The 20,896-nt window shown below is 39.6% G+C and overlaps 1 protein-coding gene across 4 annotated transcripts in view; it reads right to left on the reverse strand.

The window, feature by feature from the left end:
- LOC108443772 (transcriptional regulator ATRX-like) overlaps nucleotides 1-20,896 on the reverse strand; it is a 66,467-nt gene that overhangs the window by 22,557 nt on the left and 23,014 nt on the right. For all 4 annotated transcript variants that reach the window (XM_037533233.1, XM_037533234.1, XM_017724627.2 and 1 more), the window contains exons 11-19: nucleotides 19,571-19,634; nucleotides 11,056-11,216; nucleotides 7,771-7,941; nucleotides 7,028-7,109; nucleotides 6,481-6,535; nucleotides 5,325-5,543; nucleotides 4,048-4,180; nucleotides 3,091-3,200; nucleotides 61-204 (exon numbers count right to left, since the gene is read on the reverse strand). In XM_037533233.1, the coding sequence (XP_037389130.1) occupies nucleotides 61-204; nucleotides 3,091-3,200; nucleotides 4,048-4,180; nucleotides 5,325-5,543; nucleotides 6,481-6,535; nucleotides 7,028-7,109; nucleotides 7,771-7,941; nucleotides 11,056-11,216; nucleotides 19,571-19,634 (1,139 nt within the window). The remainder of the gene's footprint in view (nucleotides 1-60; nucleotides 205-3,090; nucleotides 3,201-4,047; nucleotides 4,181-5,324; nucleotides 5,544-6,480; nucleotides 6,536-7,027; nucleotides 7,110-7,770; nucleotides 7,942-11,055; nucleotides 11,217-19,570; nucleotides 19,635-20,896) is intronic.

Raw genomic sequence — 20,896 nt, forward strand, 5'->3', positions numbered from 1 at the left:
AACACCACAATTGTTTTATTCAGTGATTAATGACCGTTCTAGGCTGTGTGAAAGACTCACCTCTAGCTTGTGTGTTTTAATGCCACTCTGCCATTTGTCAAATTCTGCCTTCCAGTTCAGGACTGTATTTAGCGGACAAACCACCAGCGCCGTCTTCAGCGCCACCAGCTCACAGGACAACACTGTGTGCAGGAACGCTATGACCTGAAAAACCAACACTATAGTTTATATTCCACAACTTAAAACATCACAAATGTGCTGAGGTTAGGAAACACTCCCTGAATTACTTCTTTACATTGATCTCCACATCTAATAATGTGCACACAACTGATTTAATTAATCTAACATTCTGCCTTTTTTGGCACCTCTCACTTCTGCCAAAAGTCCAAAAGTTCCATTTGTGCAACAATGTGTATTTTTTAAAAATGAAACAGTAGAAGCCGTATCGCCCCCTACGCTTCCTGTAGTGTATTACAGTCTGTCAGAGCGACTGTGTGGATCATATGAACATTATAGAGCTTTTTAAATGAAACAGTAGAAGCCGTATCGCCCCCTACGCTTCCTGTACTGTATTACAGTCTGTCAGAGCGACTGTGTGGATCATATGAACATTATAGAGCTTTTTAAATGAAACAGTAGAAGCCGTATCGCCCCCTACGCTTCCTGTAGTGTATTACAGTCTGTCAGAGCGACTGTGTGGATCATATGAACATTATAGAGCTGTTTAAATGAAACAGTAGAAGCCGTATCGCCCCCTACGCTTCCTGTAGTGTATTACAGTCTGTCAGAGCGACTGTGTGGATCATATGAACATTATAGAGCTTTTTAAATGAAACAGTAGAAGCCGTATCGCCCCCTACGCTTCCTGTAGTGTACTACAGTCTGTCAGAGCGACTGTGTGGATCATATGAACATTATAGAGCTTTTTAAATGAAACAGTAGAAGCCGTATCGCCCCCTACGCTTCCTGTAGTGTATTACAGTCTGTCAGAGCGACTGTGTGGATCATATGAACATTATAGAGCTTTTTAAATGAAACAGTAGAAGCCGTATCGCCCCCTACGCTTCCTGTAGTGTATTACAGTCTGTCAGAGCGACTGTGTGGATCATATGAACATTATAGAGCTGTTTAAATGAAACAGTAGAAGCCGTATCGCCCCCTACGCTTCCTGTAGTGTACTACAGTCTGTCAGAGCGACTGTGTGGATCATATGAACATTATAGAGCTTTTTAAATGAAACAGTAGAAGCCGTATCGCCCCCTACGCTTCCTGTAGTGTACTACAGTCTGTCAGAGCGACTGTGTGGATCATATGAACATTATAGAGCTTTTTAAATGAAACAGTAGAAGCTGTATCGCCCCCTACGCTTCCTGTAGTGTATTACAGTCTGTCAGAGCGACTGTGTGGATCATATGAACATTATAGAGCTTTTTAAATGAAACAGTAGAAGCCGTATCTCCCCCTACGCTTCCTGTAGTGTATTACAGTCTGTCAGAGCGACTGTGTGGATCATATGAATATTATAGAGCTTTTTAAATGAAACAGTAGAAGCCGTATCGCCCCCTACGCTTCCTGTAGTGTATTACAGTCTGTCAGAGCGACTGTGTGGATCATATGAACATTATAGAGCTTTTTAAATGAAACAGTAGAAGCCGTATCGCCCCCTACGCTTCCTGTAGTGTATTACAGTCTGTCAGAGCGACTGTGTGGATCATATGAACATTATAGAGCTTTTTAAATGAAACAGTAGAAGCCGTATCGCCCCCTACGCTTCCTGTAGTGTATTACAGTCTGTCAGAGCGACTGTGTGGATCATATGAACATTATAGAGCTTTTTAAATGAAACAGTAGAAGCCGTATCGCCCCCTACGCTTCCTGTAGTGTATTACAGTCTGTCAGAGCGACTGTGTGGATCATATGAACATTATAGAGCTTTTTAAATGAAACAGTAGAAGCCGTATCGCCCCCTACGCTTCCTGTAGTGTATTACAGTCTGTCAGAGCGACTGTGTGGATCATATGAACATTATAGAGCTTTTTAAATGAAACAGTAGAAGCCGTATCGCCCCCTACGCTTCCTGTAGTGTATTACAGTCTGTCAGAGCGACTGTGTGGATCATATGAACATTATAGAGCTTTTTAAATGAAACAGTAGAAGCCGTATCGCCCCCTACGCTTCCTGTAGTGTATTACAGTCTGTCAGAGCGACTGTGTGGATCATATGAACATTATAGAGCTTTTTAAATGAAACAGTAGAAGCCGTATCGCCCCCTACGCTTCCTGTAGTGTATTACAGTCTGTCAGAGTGACTGTGTGGATCATATGAACATTATAGAGCTATACTAGACTTGGGCAAAGTATTTTTCTACTTTTTTTTTATTAAAAGTAATTAGCACAATTTTCCAATAAAAAAAAAAAAAAAAAAAAAAAGAAGAAAAATCATGATTATCAATATCACCCCCACCCCTCAACCAAATCAATGCAGTAGTTTTAACCTACTTTCTATTTGCTTTTAATTGCTGGGCTTTAACATTGACAGTTTTAATCAAAATCCTTTATAAACCTTGCATAATAAATAATATGATACTGAGTAGCCCAACATCTTCACCTGATGTTATAATAAACATTACTGCAAACACTTGCGTTCATGGGCTTCTTCTGCTGCAGATTTGTGCTGACCTGCATGCTATTAGTGCTCCCTGCTGGAGAAACTTCAGATTGTAAGTGATTTCCAAAGCCATGCCCTTGTAAAAACAATTAAAACAAGGCATTTTCATAATTCTAAAGCTAAAAAAAAGCTAACCACACATCATTGTGTACATTTTATTTAATATTATTTATTATTACCTTTTTCTGAGAACACTGGCCATAGATGAGGATCAGAGGAACTTTCTCTCCAGGTTAAATTGGCTGTTCTATGCTAATGATGATATTTGATAACATGGCCCCATCACCATGGCCACCTGCATATCTTATATATGACATTATAAGGCGAACTTTTTCCACAATCCAACTTGATGAAAACTAATGAAATTTGTTAAGTAAATAATTCTTGCAGCCCCAAACAGACTCAGAATCTTTCTCTCAGTACCTGTAGTGTTTTTCCAAGGCCCATGCAGTGGGCAAGAATGCAGCCGGAACCAGGAGACTCTTTCACCTTCACAATTGACTCACAACAGCTGTCCCACATGAACTGCACACCTACACGGTGACACACATGTACACATATTAAACACATGCATAGTAAGAGTTAAAACCTGCAGTGATGCATTGTGATGCACATATCTGGGAGTGGTACCAAAAATCTGATTTTATTTGACAATAACACAAATTACAGACAGGAAAATCGCCTCTATTGGGGTCCAGCGGCATCATTAATAAGAGAACAATTCCGGTATTTTAACATGAACTTTTAGTTCTAAAATATAGAAGTAATTGCTATGGAAATATTCAGAGTCATACAGAGTCAAGTCATATCCAATAATGCACTATTTTCTAGTATTCTGACTTGTCACATTTGTTGCTTATCATGCCAAGGTGAAAAGGCCAATGTGCACAAAACTTGGCAGACATAATTTTTTGATACTGCACATCTATTACAAAACAGATGCCATTCATTAGTTATAATGGTGCATAGTGCTTGGACCCCGATAATCACCATTTGCAATGCAAAAGATGGTCTCTAAGCTCTCACAGCAGCTATGATGTTCCCTAACAATAAACATAAATCAATTTCAGACAAAAGCTAAATGAAGCTGATTGCCTTTGTTAAAAACACTGATCAGTTAAGTAATTTCAAAATTTTTGTAAAACTTTTTATTGTAGTTTAATCTTTGCATATGAGATTGTGTGTTTGTGAGAATGTACTGACCTGTTGAGGTGATTTATAAGCTTTTTCTTAATTATGTGTCTTTTTGATGTTCTTGTATTTGGGGAAACATTTTGTAATTTTGCACTTTTTCTACTGAATTTTACAGTCTTTATTTTTGAATTCCAATTTGAGATTTTTGTCCCATAATCACACAGAGAAATTATTAATGTCTCTTACCTTCTCGTTGGTGAGGTTTCAGTTTACTCAACAGGTGTGTATCCACCTGCACAAGAGCTTTACGTGTTGCATCATCTTGCTCTAGGACCAGAGGGGCGAGGTCAGGGGCAGGTCTTTCAGACACTATCATGACCTGACAGGCAGAGCCAAAATCAGACTTAATACCACAGTTCTTTTAGAATCAATAAACCATTAATTATTCAAATCAAACTTCTTTTTTTTTTACTATTGATAATGTATTCAAATTGGTTTGGGGTAGTTTGATTGAGGCAGTCCATCAGTGGTCACAGGACGCTGCTGGCTGGATATTTTTGGTTGGTGGACTATTCTCAGTCCAGCAGCAACACTGATGTGTTTAAAAACTCCAGCAGCACTGCTGTGTCTGATCCACTCAGACCAGAGCAACACACACTAACACACCACCACCACCACATCAGTGTTACTGCAGTGCTGAGACCCACCATCCAAATAGTACCTGCTCTGTGAGGGTCCAGGGGTTCCTGACCACTGAAGAACAGGGTAAAAAGAGAGAAACAGATGGACTTGCAGAGAAACAGATGGACTGCAGTCTAACTGTAGAACTACAAAGTGAAATTATATGGTCACAGGAGCTGATAAAATGGACAATGAGGGTAGAAACAAGGAGACAGACGTTTTTAATGAAGTGGTGGGTTGGTGTATATCATAATGAGATTTTTATCCATATATTAAAATCTCAGTGCTTGCAAATTCTTTCCTTACAGTGATTTATTAATTTATTAATGAACAAATTATTATGTATTCACAAAAAAAAAATTCCATTGTCTTTACTAAAAAATAGCCCTTGCACTTCTTTCAATAGCGATTTATTTATCCATTTCCTAATTATGGTGTAGATTGTCCTCTCCTTTTTCCACTGTGATGCAGAAAAAAAATTATATACAAATACATGTCATCCAACTACGTCATTTAAGTGTTAGTATGTATGTCTCAATTACACGCAGTGGAGCTTGAAAGTTTGTTATATAAATTTAACCTAAAACTTCATCAGATTTTGTCTCATTTCAATTTGATTCCCCTTATCTATTATTAGGATTTGTTTGAAAATCAAATTTACTTTGATAATAAAAAAAATTATGATAAATGATAAAGTTGTCAAAAAATAGGGTTCCCAAACTTTCAAACACCGCTGTTGTAATTAGGTAAAAAAAAAAAAAAAAAAAAAAAACACCAAAAACAAAAAAAAAAAACCTAAAAACTGAATCAATGTGGACATTTTTATTGACATTTTTTTGTACCTCGTCATCTTTGCCTTGTTCTCTGCTCTCCTCTTGCTGCCTCTGTCTGTCTCTCTCCGCTAGCCTCTTTCTCCTCTCCTCCTCCTCCCTCAGCGCCTCCTGTGTCTCCTTGGCCAGCTGTCCCACCTCCATGATCCTCCGGATCTTTTTCCGACCTTTAGGAGTACCGCTGACGTCTTCAGCATTCTTAACATCTTCACCTTCATCACCACCAGCATCCTAATTGCACATAAAAATACACATTCCTTTATAAAGGGTTAAAGTTTTTTAAATGCATTGATTATAATTTATTACAATAACCTGCAATAAAATTATGCAACAAAACTTATAATTTTTAACCATAAAAATCCAAAATCAGCTTTGTGTACTGTATAATACTCTACTACAGCATAAATAGTTCCTCCAGTTACATTTGTGTATTTTTAAACATACAGTTGTGTGCAAATATTTGCACACCCCTAGTCAAATTATGTTTTGTTGATTTTTTAAGTGAAGTTAACACATCCTCTCCAGAGAACACACTTCTGCACATTTTAAGGTACTATCACTGTTTGTGAGTATAACATTTTGGAAAAAATAAAATGTAAAATATAAGTGCGCCGTAACTTTTCCACAGGCCACACACTTTGCTCTATTTTTCCTACCATGTTAAATTCGCTAAATAAATAGTAATTGTACTTTATAATGCACAGAAGTGTGCTGTCTGTAGAGGGTATGTTCAAGTGTGACTGGACCCAAATTTGTCCAAACATCTGTAATTCTGATTTATACCTAAATCCGATTCGTTTGAACTCAATCAGCGTTCATTTTGAGGCTTCATGATTCACTGAGTCATTTTCTAAAGGAATCATCAATGTAAATCAGAGATTTACACTCCTAGTATGCATAGTTTTGAGTCTGAACACCAAACCTACCTAAAAACTCTCAGCGCTTTGAAAAAGCACTGTCTATTACAAAATTAATGATTATTAATAACCATTACTTATAATTAATGCATGTAAGCATGATCTTATTACATTATTTATAAGGGCATTTGGTCCTCGGTAATACAGAGATACATGTACACATTTACACACACACACACACACATTAGAAGGACTAAAACAGCTCACACACACACACACACACACACACACACACACACACACACCCATACCTGTTGATTAGGTGTGAGAGCTCCACCATCACTGGCTGAATTATTCCCTTTAGGACTGAGTAACGTCAGGGAGGAATTCAGAATGCAAGGGAAAAAAATTTAAAATCATAAATCAATTCCTCACCTTCTAATATTACATTCAGTATAGAGGGGACACAGAGTACTGTGCAAAATTCAGAGACCATCCTACTTTTTTTATTTCTATTATTCATTTGTCATTTATTAATTATTTGCTTTCACTGGACGTTTTCATAAATTACATAAAGGTTGGTCTTTGACTTTTAAGCCTAGTTATAACCGGAATCACCATGGCAACTTGTCCTGCACGGCTAACCTGATCTAGGACAGGATAATTTGGAATTTTGGATCATAAACAGCTATTCAAATCAATAAGTGCCGAGATTGACACATCAGGCACAGCTTTCTGATGGAGGAAGGTCACTGTTTTTGTAAAGTTTGTGTTAGAAGTTAAAGAATCAAGCTTATCTAAAAAAGTTGCAATAATGATTCCTGATATTTATTAATAATCTCTGATCGGATGTTTCACCTTTTGTCTTCATCCTCTGATTGGCTGAGCTCCTCACTCAAAGCTGACTCCTCACTGGCTGAACCCTGATCATCACTGCTCACTGCAGAGAAAACAGAAATTAATTTGTAAAATTGCACTTTGACCAAACTAGTGAAAATGCAATTTTCAAAAACTTAATTTTCGCTGGAGTGTTGTTAAAGGATCTGACATCACTGGCTGTCTGTATCAGGGTTATGCATAAATTATCATTGTTAGCAACCAAGACAGTCAGACAGTCCACTTTCATTTAGTCTTTGACAGGAACTCATGTTGTAACCACTGTGAGAACCTGCATCACAAATGGCAATTATCGGGGTCCAAGCACTGTGTGCCTTTATGGAGCCAACGGAAGATTAATTATTTATAACAGATGTCAGGTCTTGAAAGATGTCGTCTAGCCAATTTTATATACACAACTGGCCTTTTGAACTTGTAGTAAGCAGGAAATTAACAAAAAAGTCAGCTACAGTAAACTTTACATCTCGAAAATGACAATATTTAGACATGATTTGTATTTGCATAGTTAAACTTGGCGAACAAGATAAACTGCTGAGGAAATAGTTCATCAGTTAGTCTGAAATCACAAATATCCTCCAAGGAACAATGCCATTAGACTCATCTAAAAAGAACTGGTCTTTAAACGTCACTTTTCACTGCTCTGAATTTTCAAGAACTGAACTTTAGGTTCAATAGGGTTAATCAATAAAAATCACTTTACTAACCAACAATCAGCTCTTTGTCCTGCCTCGTTTTCTTCTCCTGATTGTCGGGATCCTTATTATTGTCTTTAGACTCCGCCTCTGGTGGGGCGAGACCACAGCTCAGCAGGTGGTGACGGGTCAGTGATCTTGAAGTTGGACTATCAGGATCAGAGTTATCATCAGTGGGGCCACCTATAGACATAACAGTGTTTACTCATGCAAATACAAAATAAAATTTATTAGTATAAAACTATTACAATACTTTGTGTACAGTGCTGTGCAAAAGTCAGAAATTAGTAAGTTTCCAGTCAAAACAGCCACTAGATTCAAGAAAAAGCCATAAACAAACAAAAAACCATAAACAACTGTTAAAACAATGTTTCCGTAATTTTATTAATGTTAATAAAACAGCAGTTTTATTACACTTTTTTCAAGACACTCGCATTTTTTCAAAGAAATCTGCAGGATTATTTTTCCACACCTCCAAAGTTCAGTCTTAGAAGTTGGTTTTGCATTTCCTGCTTCTCACAATCCCAAACACATTCATTGATTCTGAGGTCTGGACTGGGAGGGTTGCTCTGTTTTCCTTTCTCAGTAACAGCTTCACAATTTTTTCAAATCCAAAGCAGATTTTTTTTTTTCTCCTCTCCCTCAAAAATAAAATCAGCTTATCTGATGGGGGCAGTTTTGGTGTGTACCGAGTCTTCCAGGTGGTTCTTAGGAGTCTCATTTTCTCTGTAGCTTTTAATGACTATTTGAACTCCAGTTTTTGAAATTTGTTTTTATTTTTTACATTGACTTTCTCCTTTATTATGCAAGGGGATTATCTCAGACCTAATCTCCTCAGAAATACCTCCTGGAAAAATGAGTAACTTGTACTCAGTGGGCGTTTAGTTAAATAAATGAAGGTTGGTCTTTTGCACAGAACTAGAATAAATTTTTCAACACAGAAAAGTTGTCAGGTTCAGCAGGAGTCCTTGTTTAGCCAGCAAATGTTAGGCTTAGTTTTTTACTGGAATCATCATGGCAACTTGTGCTGCACGCCTAACCTGCTCCAGGACAGGATAAGTTAGGAATTTTGGATCATAAACAGCTCTGAAATTCCTAGTTTTCACTCTGAATTTGTCCCTTCTCATGTAAGTGGATCATCCTATAAGTGACCTGGGGATCTTGAAAACCAAACTATATTTTTTTGGGGATCTTGCCCTTCCAACTACAGGTTATTAAATATTATTTTAAAAGAATCAGAGACGTACTCATTACAGATGTTAGTTTAAAATGTGCCAGTGTGTAGAGGTTCTTTTGTGCCTAGAGCTTATCTGTGTGATAGTCAAGGTTGTCTAGCTTGAGGGAGCTAAAGTCAGGCTCTACTCACACACGCATACTCACACACACACACACACACGCATACTCACACACACGCATACTCACACACACACACACCTACCCATGTGAAAATCTACCATGGTGACATTGACGATGAGGGTCTGTCTGGTGGGGGTTATTAGCCTCCAGGCACAGAAACCTTTAATCTGTCTTCACAATGTTCAAGGCTGTTTCTACCAAGGGAAGAGGTCACGTACAACTTTAGGCTCCATTTAGTCTGTACATCACAACACACACATACACAGTCCACACATCATACACACACACACACACACACACACACAAACCTTTCACCTCAATTGATTAGACTTCATCTTTAGTTAGTATAAAAATCTTAGGTGTATTACAGTGTTTGTTTCTAGAGTGTGCAGCTGGGTCGTTCATGTCTGTAGGCCCTGACAGTGAGCGCTTGTCTCTCTGGCGAATGCTGATTGGGTGAAGGTCACTTCAGATACGCAGGGCTGTTGTAAATTCTTTTGGTAAAACCTTAAGAGTTCAGTCCGGGCCGGAGCACATGGAGTTGGGACGTGGAGAGATAAGCGGGAACTCATTGTCTTGGGAGATGGAGAAAGAGCGAACCCGAGTCCACACTCAGGTTTACTGGGGTGATTGGTGCCCTAAAGGCTCTCAAGCCTAATTTTTTTCATTTTATCTAATTATTCTTAAACTTTTCATATTTAGCCTGATTTTTCTGTCTTGATTTCTATTTTTCATATTTCCTTCATTATCATTAGTCCAGTGGTTTCATCCAATAAACTGGCAAAACTCCTTTTGGACTGAGGTCGGGTTTTTTTTTTTTTACACTACAACGGACAATTTTTCCATTTTCACAATCCCATTTCTAAACTCCTCAGAAATACCTACAGAAAAATCAATGACTTGCACTGTTTTGACTGGAAATTAAATGAATGAAGGGTGGGATGATCTGACTTTGCACAGTACTGCATGCATCTGTAGGATATTTAGTATGATTACATTTAGAATGGACAAAATGCACCAGTAAAATCAATAAAGCCAAGTTAAAAAAAAAAAAAAAAAAAAAAAAAGTTTGAAAAACTACAAAATGTAAAATATTTTTAATGAATGTTTACAAAAATTCTTTAAAAAGGAACAGGATGGAAAACCAAAACAACTGATAAATGAATAAAATAAAGGCATAATTTGCTGTCACCCAATCAGCTAGTGACTATTATACAGCTTCTATACACTGGTCATTATTGTTAACAGCCTCTTTATAACTGGTTTGCATTTTTTAAAAAAATATACATTCAATCATATTTTCATTTTTCAGCATTTGGCACATTTCGGCAAGTTCAGGGCCTTAATAAGCAGAAAGTCAAATTAATTTGATACATTTTGTTAAATTTTCTGCAAATTGGACCATTTTAGCAATAAACAATAAGCTAAACATCACATTGATTTTGATTCTGCCTGGTTCTGAAATATGCTGAAATAACAAGTGTCAGCATTACCTGTAAATAAGCATGTACAGTATAATTAGGAACAAGCGATTAATACAATTCTGAGAACTCAGTCAAATAAATTAATATTTTAAAACGTTTAATATCCCTCAAACATCCCAAAGAAACCCTCCCAAACATTAATTAATAACCTTCTTTTTCTAGAACCCTAAATCTGTTTGGTGCAAATAATTCAACATATCTAATATCATAAATCTGATGAATATATCATGCTATTGCTAACCTGAGATTTATTGTGTGTGCTTTTCAATAAATAAGGTGTCAGAAAACTATAAAGCGCAGGGAAGTCTCGTACTAAGCATTTCGAAATATATGCATTGCTTTGGAAGAAGAACTGAAGATACCATGAAAAGGTCTTTCTAAATACGGCCCTCAATTTACAGCGACATTCAGGAGCGCTGGTGTTTCTTACTTTATTAAACACGGAGAAAATACTTACTGCTATCAGTCAAGTTTCCATTCTTCTCCTCGTCAATGTTCTTCCTCAGCCCCTCCTCGTCCTCGCTCTCTGGTCCCTCGCTGTCGTCAGACGAGCTCTCCTGGTCAGACTCGGAGGAAAGATTGGCTCTGATCTGAGCCAAAAGAATCTGCTTAGCAATTCTACACAGATCCAGCAGGAAGGGAGGAAGAGGAGAAACGCTGTTTAGTCCTCGATTTAACAGCCTTTTTTTGCCTTGTCTAAAAATGTTTTATCAAACGTCAAAACATATAAAGCTACATTATTATTAAAAGAAAGCAAAAATGGCAAAAAAAAAATTATAAAAGTGCTGTTCTGTTAAATTTGGCAGTCAAATCGTGAAATTAACTTGTTCTATGTGGTATATTTTGGCTTTTCCATCTGAATTTACATGAACAAATCATAAGGCAAAATTAATCAGGAAATTTTGTTTTTGCGCAAAAGTTCCCCTCAAATTAACAGAACGTGTGTTTTATGATCTCCACATATCACATGCTTACAATTTACTGCTGAAAGCCAAAAATCTCCGCCGCTCTTTGTGTTATTTTATAGAAGTAACGTTTCCAGAGCAGATCACTGAAGAGACGCTGTCTTTATAGTTTAGAGCCCAGATTTGGGGAAAAACGAGTTCAGCTTCTTTTATTATAAGGGTTTAAAATGACGTCACCGTCTATTAGACTGGAGAGAAGAGCTACAGCCTCACACGACGCCCAGCTTCTGAATGGAGCTTATGGAGTATGAACGTTATGAAGAACGTGACGAGGTGAGTTTGGAATCACTGGTGGCTCCAAGGAGTTGAAGAGGTTAAAAGGTATAAAATGCACTTACAAGTCCACGTGAGGGCGGCGAGTCGACTGCACTGATTTTAGAAACAAATCATTTACTGAATTTTCAATAAGGTATGCTCTCAACTGAAGTGATGATGCACTGCGTTTCCTAAAACCTATCATCAAATTTTAAAGTTGCATAACTGTGCAGTAAGTTTTCGCCAAATAAATAAATAAATAAATAAATAAATAAATAAATTCCAGTAACTTCTATTAGTCTAATAGTCATGTTAGCTTTCCTGGTGAAAGATTTGGGTTTTTTTTTTTGGCTCCCGGAAGTTTTCCGTACTCAGACACTGGCATAAATGTTAAGTTTGTCCGGAAGCACAAAGTCGCATCCAAGTCGCATCCAAATCGCATGTATTTTTAAAATGAACTGCTGAGGTCCCACCAGTCAGCTGTTTTTCAAAAGGCAGTGTAGATGTATCCTTAACTGACTTACATATCCCATAATCCTCCCTCTCTGTGTGTGTGATTCTCTATATAAATTATTTTATAATTATTTTATAACAAGACAAACACACACCTCTTTTTTTTTCTCCCATCATTCAGTTTTTGACATAACTGGAAAATGTCTGTTGTCCTTTATGTTGTGTGTAAATTTCATGATGAACGCACTAAAAGAAACAGCCCAAAATATTCTCACACTAAAAGTAAAGCAGGTTTTTTCCCTTCTCCAGTAGTTACCATTGCCAGGTTTTGTTCCGACAATCAATCAATCAATAAATAAATAACCGTTTACATCCATCAGAAAACACCAGCGCCGACAGTGGAGCAGGGGCAGGTTTGTGTATAGCCGTTTTTGGTTTTTAAAAGCTCAGCATGTTCTTTTTGGGGAACACCAACAGCTAACAAAGTAATTTCTAAAGCATAAATTAACATGTGCTGGTTGCTTCATACACAGCGGAGGTCTTTAATTCAGACCATTAATCTGGCTTCATATCCCGGATTTTGACAGACAGTTATGTCAGCGGGTCAATTAACCGTCAGTGCTCCCGATACACAGGGCTGGAAATGACTGAACGTGTGGATGTGAATGAAGACTTGGGCAAAAACAGCCCATTTTGAATGCACTGATATCGTTCAGCTACAGGAGTTTAGCTCCACCCTTTGACCAAGTTATAAGGAGTGGACGCTTTTTGAACGAGACCACACACGGCAGCCAGTCACTGACATGCATCAGTCTTAAGACACCATAACAAACTGCCTTTTTAATTCCAAAGGGTTAAAACGGGGTGGAAATGCGAATAAAAATGACCAGGAATGTTTTTGGTACACAAAGCAATGGGACTTCTATTGGGGGGGGGGGGGGGGGGGCGGGGTTTTAAATAGGATCTCAAACCAGCGTTTATCACAGGTATGAGAACATCTTTAGATCTTTAGTCTTAGAAATGAAGCACAAATACTCGCCCACAGATTTTTTAAATGCAGGTTTTTTTAATTAGCCGATCGCTCAGAGCGCAGAATCAGCTACTGGTACTTGAGCTTGAACATCCACTCATTGACAAGTGACTGTGTGTGAACAGAAAAACAAAGAAAAACATGAATGAATGAATAAAGGCACAGAGACGAGACTAGTGTGGGGTAAATTTATTTATTACAACGGCGCTTACATACACTGGTACTTACAATTCGGCTTATTCTTGATCCATTTCTTCTGCATGCAGTTTTTTAAAACTTAAAAAGGAAAATTTCTTTACAAGTTTAAAATGTGTGAACTGAAATGAGAAGTAAAAAAAAATCGTAATAAATAATAGAAAAGTGACATTAGCATGCAGTCATTTTGGAATTTGTTTTTGTTTGTTTCTCTTTTCCTGACACGAAGGTTGTGGTCCAACTACGGAAGCGAGGAAGGGTCCAGTGAAAAAGAGGACAGAGAGCAAAAGAAAGAGGGACAGTCAGAGAAACAGAGTGATGGAGGGCTAGAAAGAAAGATCACAAGAGCACGGAAGAAAGAAAAATGTTAAGACAGCACAGAGAGAATGACGGAGCAAAAGAGAAGAAAGAGAAGAGGGAGAAAAAGGAGGAGAGGCAGGTGTGAATAGCTGGGCTGGGCAACCTGGAAAAGCGGCTCACCTCACCCTATGCTGCAGAAACAAAGAAAAACACGGGAGAGAAGAAAAAAGAAAAACATTCACACTCTTCCTCAAGCTTTCCATTTACCCCACACAGCCTCTGGCTCTGCTCACGTCAAACAGAAACCCTCCCATCTCAAGTAGAAACACCGTTAGCGAACCGCTAACATGAGAACAGGTCGTTCTAATAAAAACGTTGGCCCTGAAAGGCTGAACGACAGCGACGCCTTCAGCAAGTGGATAAAATCACCCACCCCATGCAAAAAAAAGGTGTAGTATTAAGAATTCTCAGTCGACTGATCCATGCTCCGCCCACTTACGCGACCATCCGCCGTTAGCAGGCGGAACAGGCTTTACAGAACGCTGGTAAAACCCATTCATCCTAACGAGAACCTGCAACACTCGGTTTTAGTCTAATGTCTAAATTCTGAGTCTCATCTTTTTATACAACAGTCAGTTCCAGCCACGCGAGCTGATTGGTTGAGGGGCGTTCTAACTGTGCTGTTAATTCACCGTAACATCACAGGTTTCTCACAAACACCATCAACGACTCTGACCACTGTAGGAGACGCTCGAGCCATCTGAACGTTTTTACTTCTGACTTTGCCACAAACAGAAAATGGACGCTGTTAAGATCACATCTGACCGACAGCCGATTTGGTCCGACTCTGAAGACGAGACGACGCTAAATTCCCAAACCGTCGTCTCCACTGAGCAGCTTTTCAGTCGGCAGCTGAGACAGAAGAACAGCTGAACAACCTGGAATCAGCCAGAAATGAACCCAACACCATTCGCCAGACGTGTCTGATCTTCAGAGTCGGACCAAATCAGACTGAGCCGTAAAACTGACCCAGTAAAACACAGAAAAGCTGCTCAGTGGAGACGACAGTTTGGGAATTTAGTGTAAGGAACTGGAGAACGAACTGCCGGCTGAGCAGCGAGTGGGCGGAGCTCGTTAGTCTGACGTAGCAACAAGCTGCTCGTTAAGGAGCTCTAATTAGGAGGAAGGAACTGAACATTAAAACATATTAAAGCCGCGTTCACGGCCAGTTTATTCATTTCTTACTGTATTTATTTAAGTGCTGTATTGAAGCAGTAGAGACACTCGAGGAGGGAGTTATCACCAGTAACATCACATGATGACCGTCCCTCTCGGGTCTGTTGCTTAATTAAATATTTATTTCGTGTTTGGGAGGCGCCTGATATGTGGGGGTCATGTAACATCTGCCAACACACTCGACTCCTCACTGTTCTGTACTACTTTGAGGACAGACAGTATAAGTGTGTTATATCGCACGTTCTCCACCAGCCCATCCTCAAACTGCTCCATCTGGTTCGGTTCTGGTTTGTGTTGAGTGTCTCATCATACCACGAACGCTACTGGAGAGCCAATGAATATTTGCTCCATATTGTGGCCTCTGCAGGCTTTGCGCTTTCCCATGAACCTCTTTTCTGCATCAGACAGCTGACATGCATCTTTCTAGAAGTACGTCAGCCTTTAACTCCGGTATTGCTGATAACTTCAGCAGCTTCAGCTGTAGTTTAATTTTACAGGCTAGCCAAATTAACTGGGCTTACAGCTCGTAACATGAACAACTATACTGCTTTAAGCTGCATCCTTGCTGTGACAGTCAAACACAACAGTTAAAACATCTTAAAGAGGGTCAAAATGCTTCAATTATTCATGTGAAATTATGCTCGTTTTTATGCTTGTGAAAAGTTGATGGTTTGTTTTTGGCTGTGCAATCAAAGCTTCAGGAGACGAGCGATAAACAGGCTCCAGCGTCGTAATTTCCAGCGTCGGCCGTTTTAAACACTGCTGGCTGGCAAGGCTGACGTCGGTTTCACTGAGGTAGTTTGAGACCGTATACTGTGGTGCTTCATCATTTCTGTGGTAATATCAGCATAAATTCACAAAAACTGCTAATACATTTAGAAACTTCAGAAATAAGGAAATTGAGAAACTGTAGCACATCTCAACTTTTGAGGAAATGCGGTGTGTGAAAAGCTGCACTGTGAGAACGGATCGATTATAGTCCGATTTGGCCGCGTAACTAAAGCCTTAGGAGATAAAACAGCAAATTGACCGGCTGAGCAGGAAGATTTTCCAGCATCGGCCGTTTTATGGTAGTTTTAGACAGTATAACTGCTGTGCTCTGTGTTTTTTGTGGTAATATCAGAAATCACAAAAACAGCTAAATACTCATTTATTTTGTGTGCATGTAAAAATTTTCACTTAGGATAAATCAATTATAGTTTGTCGTTAGTTGAGTAAGCGAAGCTTTTAAAGACAAATATCGGACAGGCTAACACTGCAGTCACACTGGTAGCCACTGTAGCTTGATTTCACTGATATAATTGGAGGTAGTTTATTGATTTTAGTTGCTGTAATCAGGATAAATGTTGGGAGCGACAGGGAAAATTAAATTAAAACTGCGTGTGAAAGGTTCTGGAGATTGTGTAGCGCTTCTTTGGCGTGCCATCACATTCAATTCCAACCCGTCTAATTTCGTTGAGCTACATCGACACTGTCCAGCTTTGTAGCAGATTTTAAACGGGAACTCAATACTATGCAGCAAGACAAACACTAGCAGCCCAATGTGAAGCTCTACGGCTGAATTATAGATTTTTACCAACATTTTGTAAAACTCATCCAGTTTAGAAACCCTAGCAAAAAACAGATGCCGTCTGTGGGCGGAGCACGGCTAGATTACATCTAACTTAAGGAAAAAAGGTGGCTTGACAGCAAATACACAGATCGGGCAGAACATTATGACCACCTTGTTATCAGCTCCACTGACTGTACAGCTGCACTCTGTAGTTCTACAGTTACAGACTGTAGTCCATCTGTTTCTCTGATACTCTGTTACCCTGTTCTTCAGTGGGCAGGACCCCCATGGACCCTCACAGAGCAGGTACTATTTGGGTGGTGGGTCATTCTCAGCACTGCAGTAACAATGACGTGGTGGTGGTGTGTTAGTGTGTGTTGTGCTGGTACGAGTGGATCAGGCACAGCAGTGCTGCTGGAGTTTTAAACACTGTGTCCACTCACTGTCCACTCTATTAGACACTCCTACCTTGTTGATCCACCTTGTAGATGTAGAGTCAGAGACGACAGCTCATCTGCTGCTGCACAGTTTGTGTTGGTCATCCTCTAGTCCTTCATCAGTGGTCACAGGACGCTGCCCACAGGACGCTGCCCACAGGACGCTGTTGGCTGGATATTTTTGGTCCAGCAGAGACACTGAGGTGTTTAAAAACTCCAACAGCACTGCTGTGCCTGATCCACTCATACCAGCACAACACACACTAACACACCACCACCACGTCAGTGTTACTGCAGTGCTGAGAATGACCCACCACCCAAATAGTACCTGCTCTGTGAGGGTCCATGGGGGTCCTGACCACTGAAGAACAGGGTAACAGAGTATCAGAGAAACAGATGGACTACAGTCTGTAACTGTAGAACTACAGAGTGCAGCTATACAGTAAGTGGAGCTGATAAGATGGACAGTGAGGGTAGAAACGAGGAGGTGGTCATGACGTTGTGCCTGATCGGTGTAGATCACACAGGCAGACTGCAGAAAATGGTGTTCCACTTGTGACATGCAATTCTGATCAGTCTCGACACCGCAGGAATTATTTTTCATTCCTTCTGCAATCCCTTCACCCATGGCTCTCATAACCAGTTAGAGGCACGAGCCGATAAGCTACAAAATCATAGTCACTGCTCGCCATTACTGTTTCAATCTGTACATTATTATTATTATTATTATTATATATATATATATTTATATATTAAAAAAAAAAAAAAAAAAAAAAAAAAAAAAAACACATCAAAAACACAAACTTCTAAGCACTGATGCTTTTCATCACAGGCACTACAACTTTAACGTAAGCCACTTTGGTCATTCTATTTAAGGAGGCACACTAGAATCTGGACACGTAACAGTTATTTTGATGTTTCTTGTACATAATGTCTCCACAATATTGTGCAGCCCCCTCAGTCCATTATAACAATACGCTAATGCTATTTTCTAAATCGGGTGACATGATTCTCCCATTGCACAGATGAAAAGATTCATGACGTTTTTTGGCTAATGTCGTCTCACCGTAAACGCACCGAACTGTCGCAGTTATTCAATAATTAAATACATATATGAAACGAAGGATGACGTATTGTGAAAACCCTGCTACAAACTCGAGAGTGTGCCTTTGCACCGTATTGAGTGCAAGGGTTGCCAAAAACAACCTTCTTCTTCTAGCCGACCACAATCTTGTCCAATAATACCATAAATACGAATAGTAATAAGAACAAATTTCGTAAAATAATCAAACTAATTCTAAAATCTCCATCTATAAATGCCGGCCCCCTCCCAAACTCACTCCCTCTTGCTACATACAATATATACACTACCTTCTCTGAATGCAACCTGTAAACGCATTCAGCGATGTAAACTGCCTCAGTAAAAATACTGACACGCTTGTCTCCCAATATGACACTTAACGCCGCACTGCCTTTATATATAGCTTGTTTTAATTGGGGTTTTTTTTTTTAATAGCGCACCTACCGTTAGCAAACCAAACAGCCTTTGAAATGTCTGACCGACAATACTGCACTTCCAGAACCCTCTGGTTGCGGCCTACAACACACACAAGACAAACACAGCGATAAGTGCCTTCTTGCCAACAAGAGCCGCTGACAGGTGTGGCGTGCAGCCCCTACTCAAACTAACACTAAAAAACGTTAAGAATGATGGAAGTAAGCAGCCGCTAATTTCTCAGAATAGAAAAAAAGGTGTAGAAAAATAGATATCTAAGGGAAGTTCTTACCAAAGTAAAAGGAGGAAAGAATAGAAATGATCCTCTGGCAACAAAAAAGCCAACTCATAGGACCAGATTCCTGGGGGCAATGGATGTTCAAATGCTCAAGGCGCCATCACCAAGTAACATCCATCAGTTTCCTCAAGGTGCAAACACACTGAAAGGCAGTTACATACGGCTACCTGAACGATCTCAGGGCCCACGTGAGAAGAAATGTACAGAATATACACGACTGGTGAGGAGAGGGGGCCACCCCACATTACAGGGACATTTTCTGCAAAACAAGACTTTTTCCCCCTCTTTTTAAGGGACTGGGTGAAGGGGGTGTCAGTAATATGTACACAGGTAGTGAAATTCTTCCAGTATAAAGAGAACAACGAAAGGAAGGCAACAAATCTGCTTGAAATAAATAAACACGCCTCAACCAACTCTGAGCTACCGTCAGTTTAGTACACACTTTGAGTGTAAGGCTGTCTTCATATACAACTAAAACGGTGGTGTTTAATTTAGATCCCTCCAAATTTAGGAGAATCATGTATGTGTGTAGATGTGGGTGGGTGTTACATGTTGAGCCGGCGGAGCACGAGCCCCGTGCTGGCTGCTGCGCGAGCATGCCGTGTGCGTGTGGGCGTGAGCGACACTTCTGAAGCCTGCGAGGGCTTTAAACGTGCTTGGACCGCCTCGCTGTTTGGAGGGTTACACTCTGCCGGACAGCTCCTGAGGTCCGAGTGTGTGTGAGAAACGCCAGGACACTCTGAATCCGAATCGTACCTATTCTCAACATCATCCTCCTCCAGGACCAGAGACGGACTGGGCTGGGCTTCCATTTCATCTCCTGGAGGGAGAGACGAAAAAAAAAAAATTAAGTGAATATAAATGACATTTACATTTTCTGTTTGGTCTCAACAAATTGTGATTTCTTTTATGAAAGAAAAAGAAAACACTGAAGTTTTAACTTCATTCTGTTCACAGTGTGAAGCAACTGCTAAAGATACTTGATACCGTACCTGATGGATGATATTTATCTTTGCGTTATTGTTACTATAATTATCTTTGTGTTTTAGGCCAATATAGTGATTAATCTTTGTGTTTTGGGCCGACTTATCTTTGTGTTGTGGTCTTTCTTTGCATTTTGAACTACTTTAGTGACTTTTCCTTGGACTTTAGACTGACCTGTCAGGCTTTGGATACATCACTGGTCAATCACTGGTATCTCCGAACAAATATGCCAAAACTCGTTTTCAAGTTCACCTTCATTTCTGTAATTTCGAAGATGCCCAGCAGGCAGGAACAAGGCTAAAGCCCAGCTGCTTGTGCACCTTAAGCTGCTATTTAACTTTTATAAGCTACATAGATGCTAAGGGTCAAACTAATCAGCATTATCCTCTTGTCAGTTTTAGTTAGGTGCTTTTTTTTTTCATTTGGCCAGTTTTCATATTTTTTTGGAAATGCAAAGCAGCATTGAGGGCGACACGCAAGTCGAGGTGGGCGTAGTCATTACCGAGCTACAGAGAGCGGAACAGAGGACCGAAGCGATTTTATAACTACAGGGTAGTGTGAACGTGAGAACAGCCTGAAAATGGCTCAGACGGGTCCCGTGCTCGGCCTCCTGGACCTCGCCCAGCTCTGAGAACACGCAAAGCACTGTGATCCCTTGTACTACAGGCTGTGCTCTGAGCAGGGCTGAAAGATTCATAGTTTTTAATATCAGAATTGTAATTTAAGGGAATTTTTTAAATCCCAAGAGATGCCATTTTTATTTTTTTTAAGCTTGTGTGATCATAAACACTTATGTAAGTGGGGAGATTTAACCAACTAGCACAGCTTGTGAACTGCCTGTAGAGGAGCCAGAGAAGCAATCAAACCCCCACTTGCTGCGACACCACAGCCACAACTTACTGGCAGTCTGGCACTGGGGTCAAGCCTAAAGCTAGAAAAAGTAGATATTCTGAACTGAAAGGCCAAAAAGACATGCATGAACCTCATACCTTACAGACGATAATCGCAATATTAGTCAGAAAGATCACAATTAGATATTTTGCTCGAATCGTTCAGCCCCAGCTCTGATCTAAAGTAAAGTGGACGTCCAGCACAAAT

Source organism: Pygocentrus nattereri, chromosome 23 (assembly GCF_015220715.1).
Source record: "Pygocentrus nattereri isolate fPygNat1 chromosome 23, fPygNat1.pri, whole genome shotgun sequence".
In the NCBI taxonomy this organism is placed as follows: domain Eukaryota; kingdom Metazoa; phylum Chordata; class Actinopteri; order Characiformes; family Serrasalmidae; genus Pygocentrus; species Pygocentrus nattereri.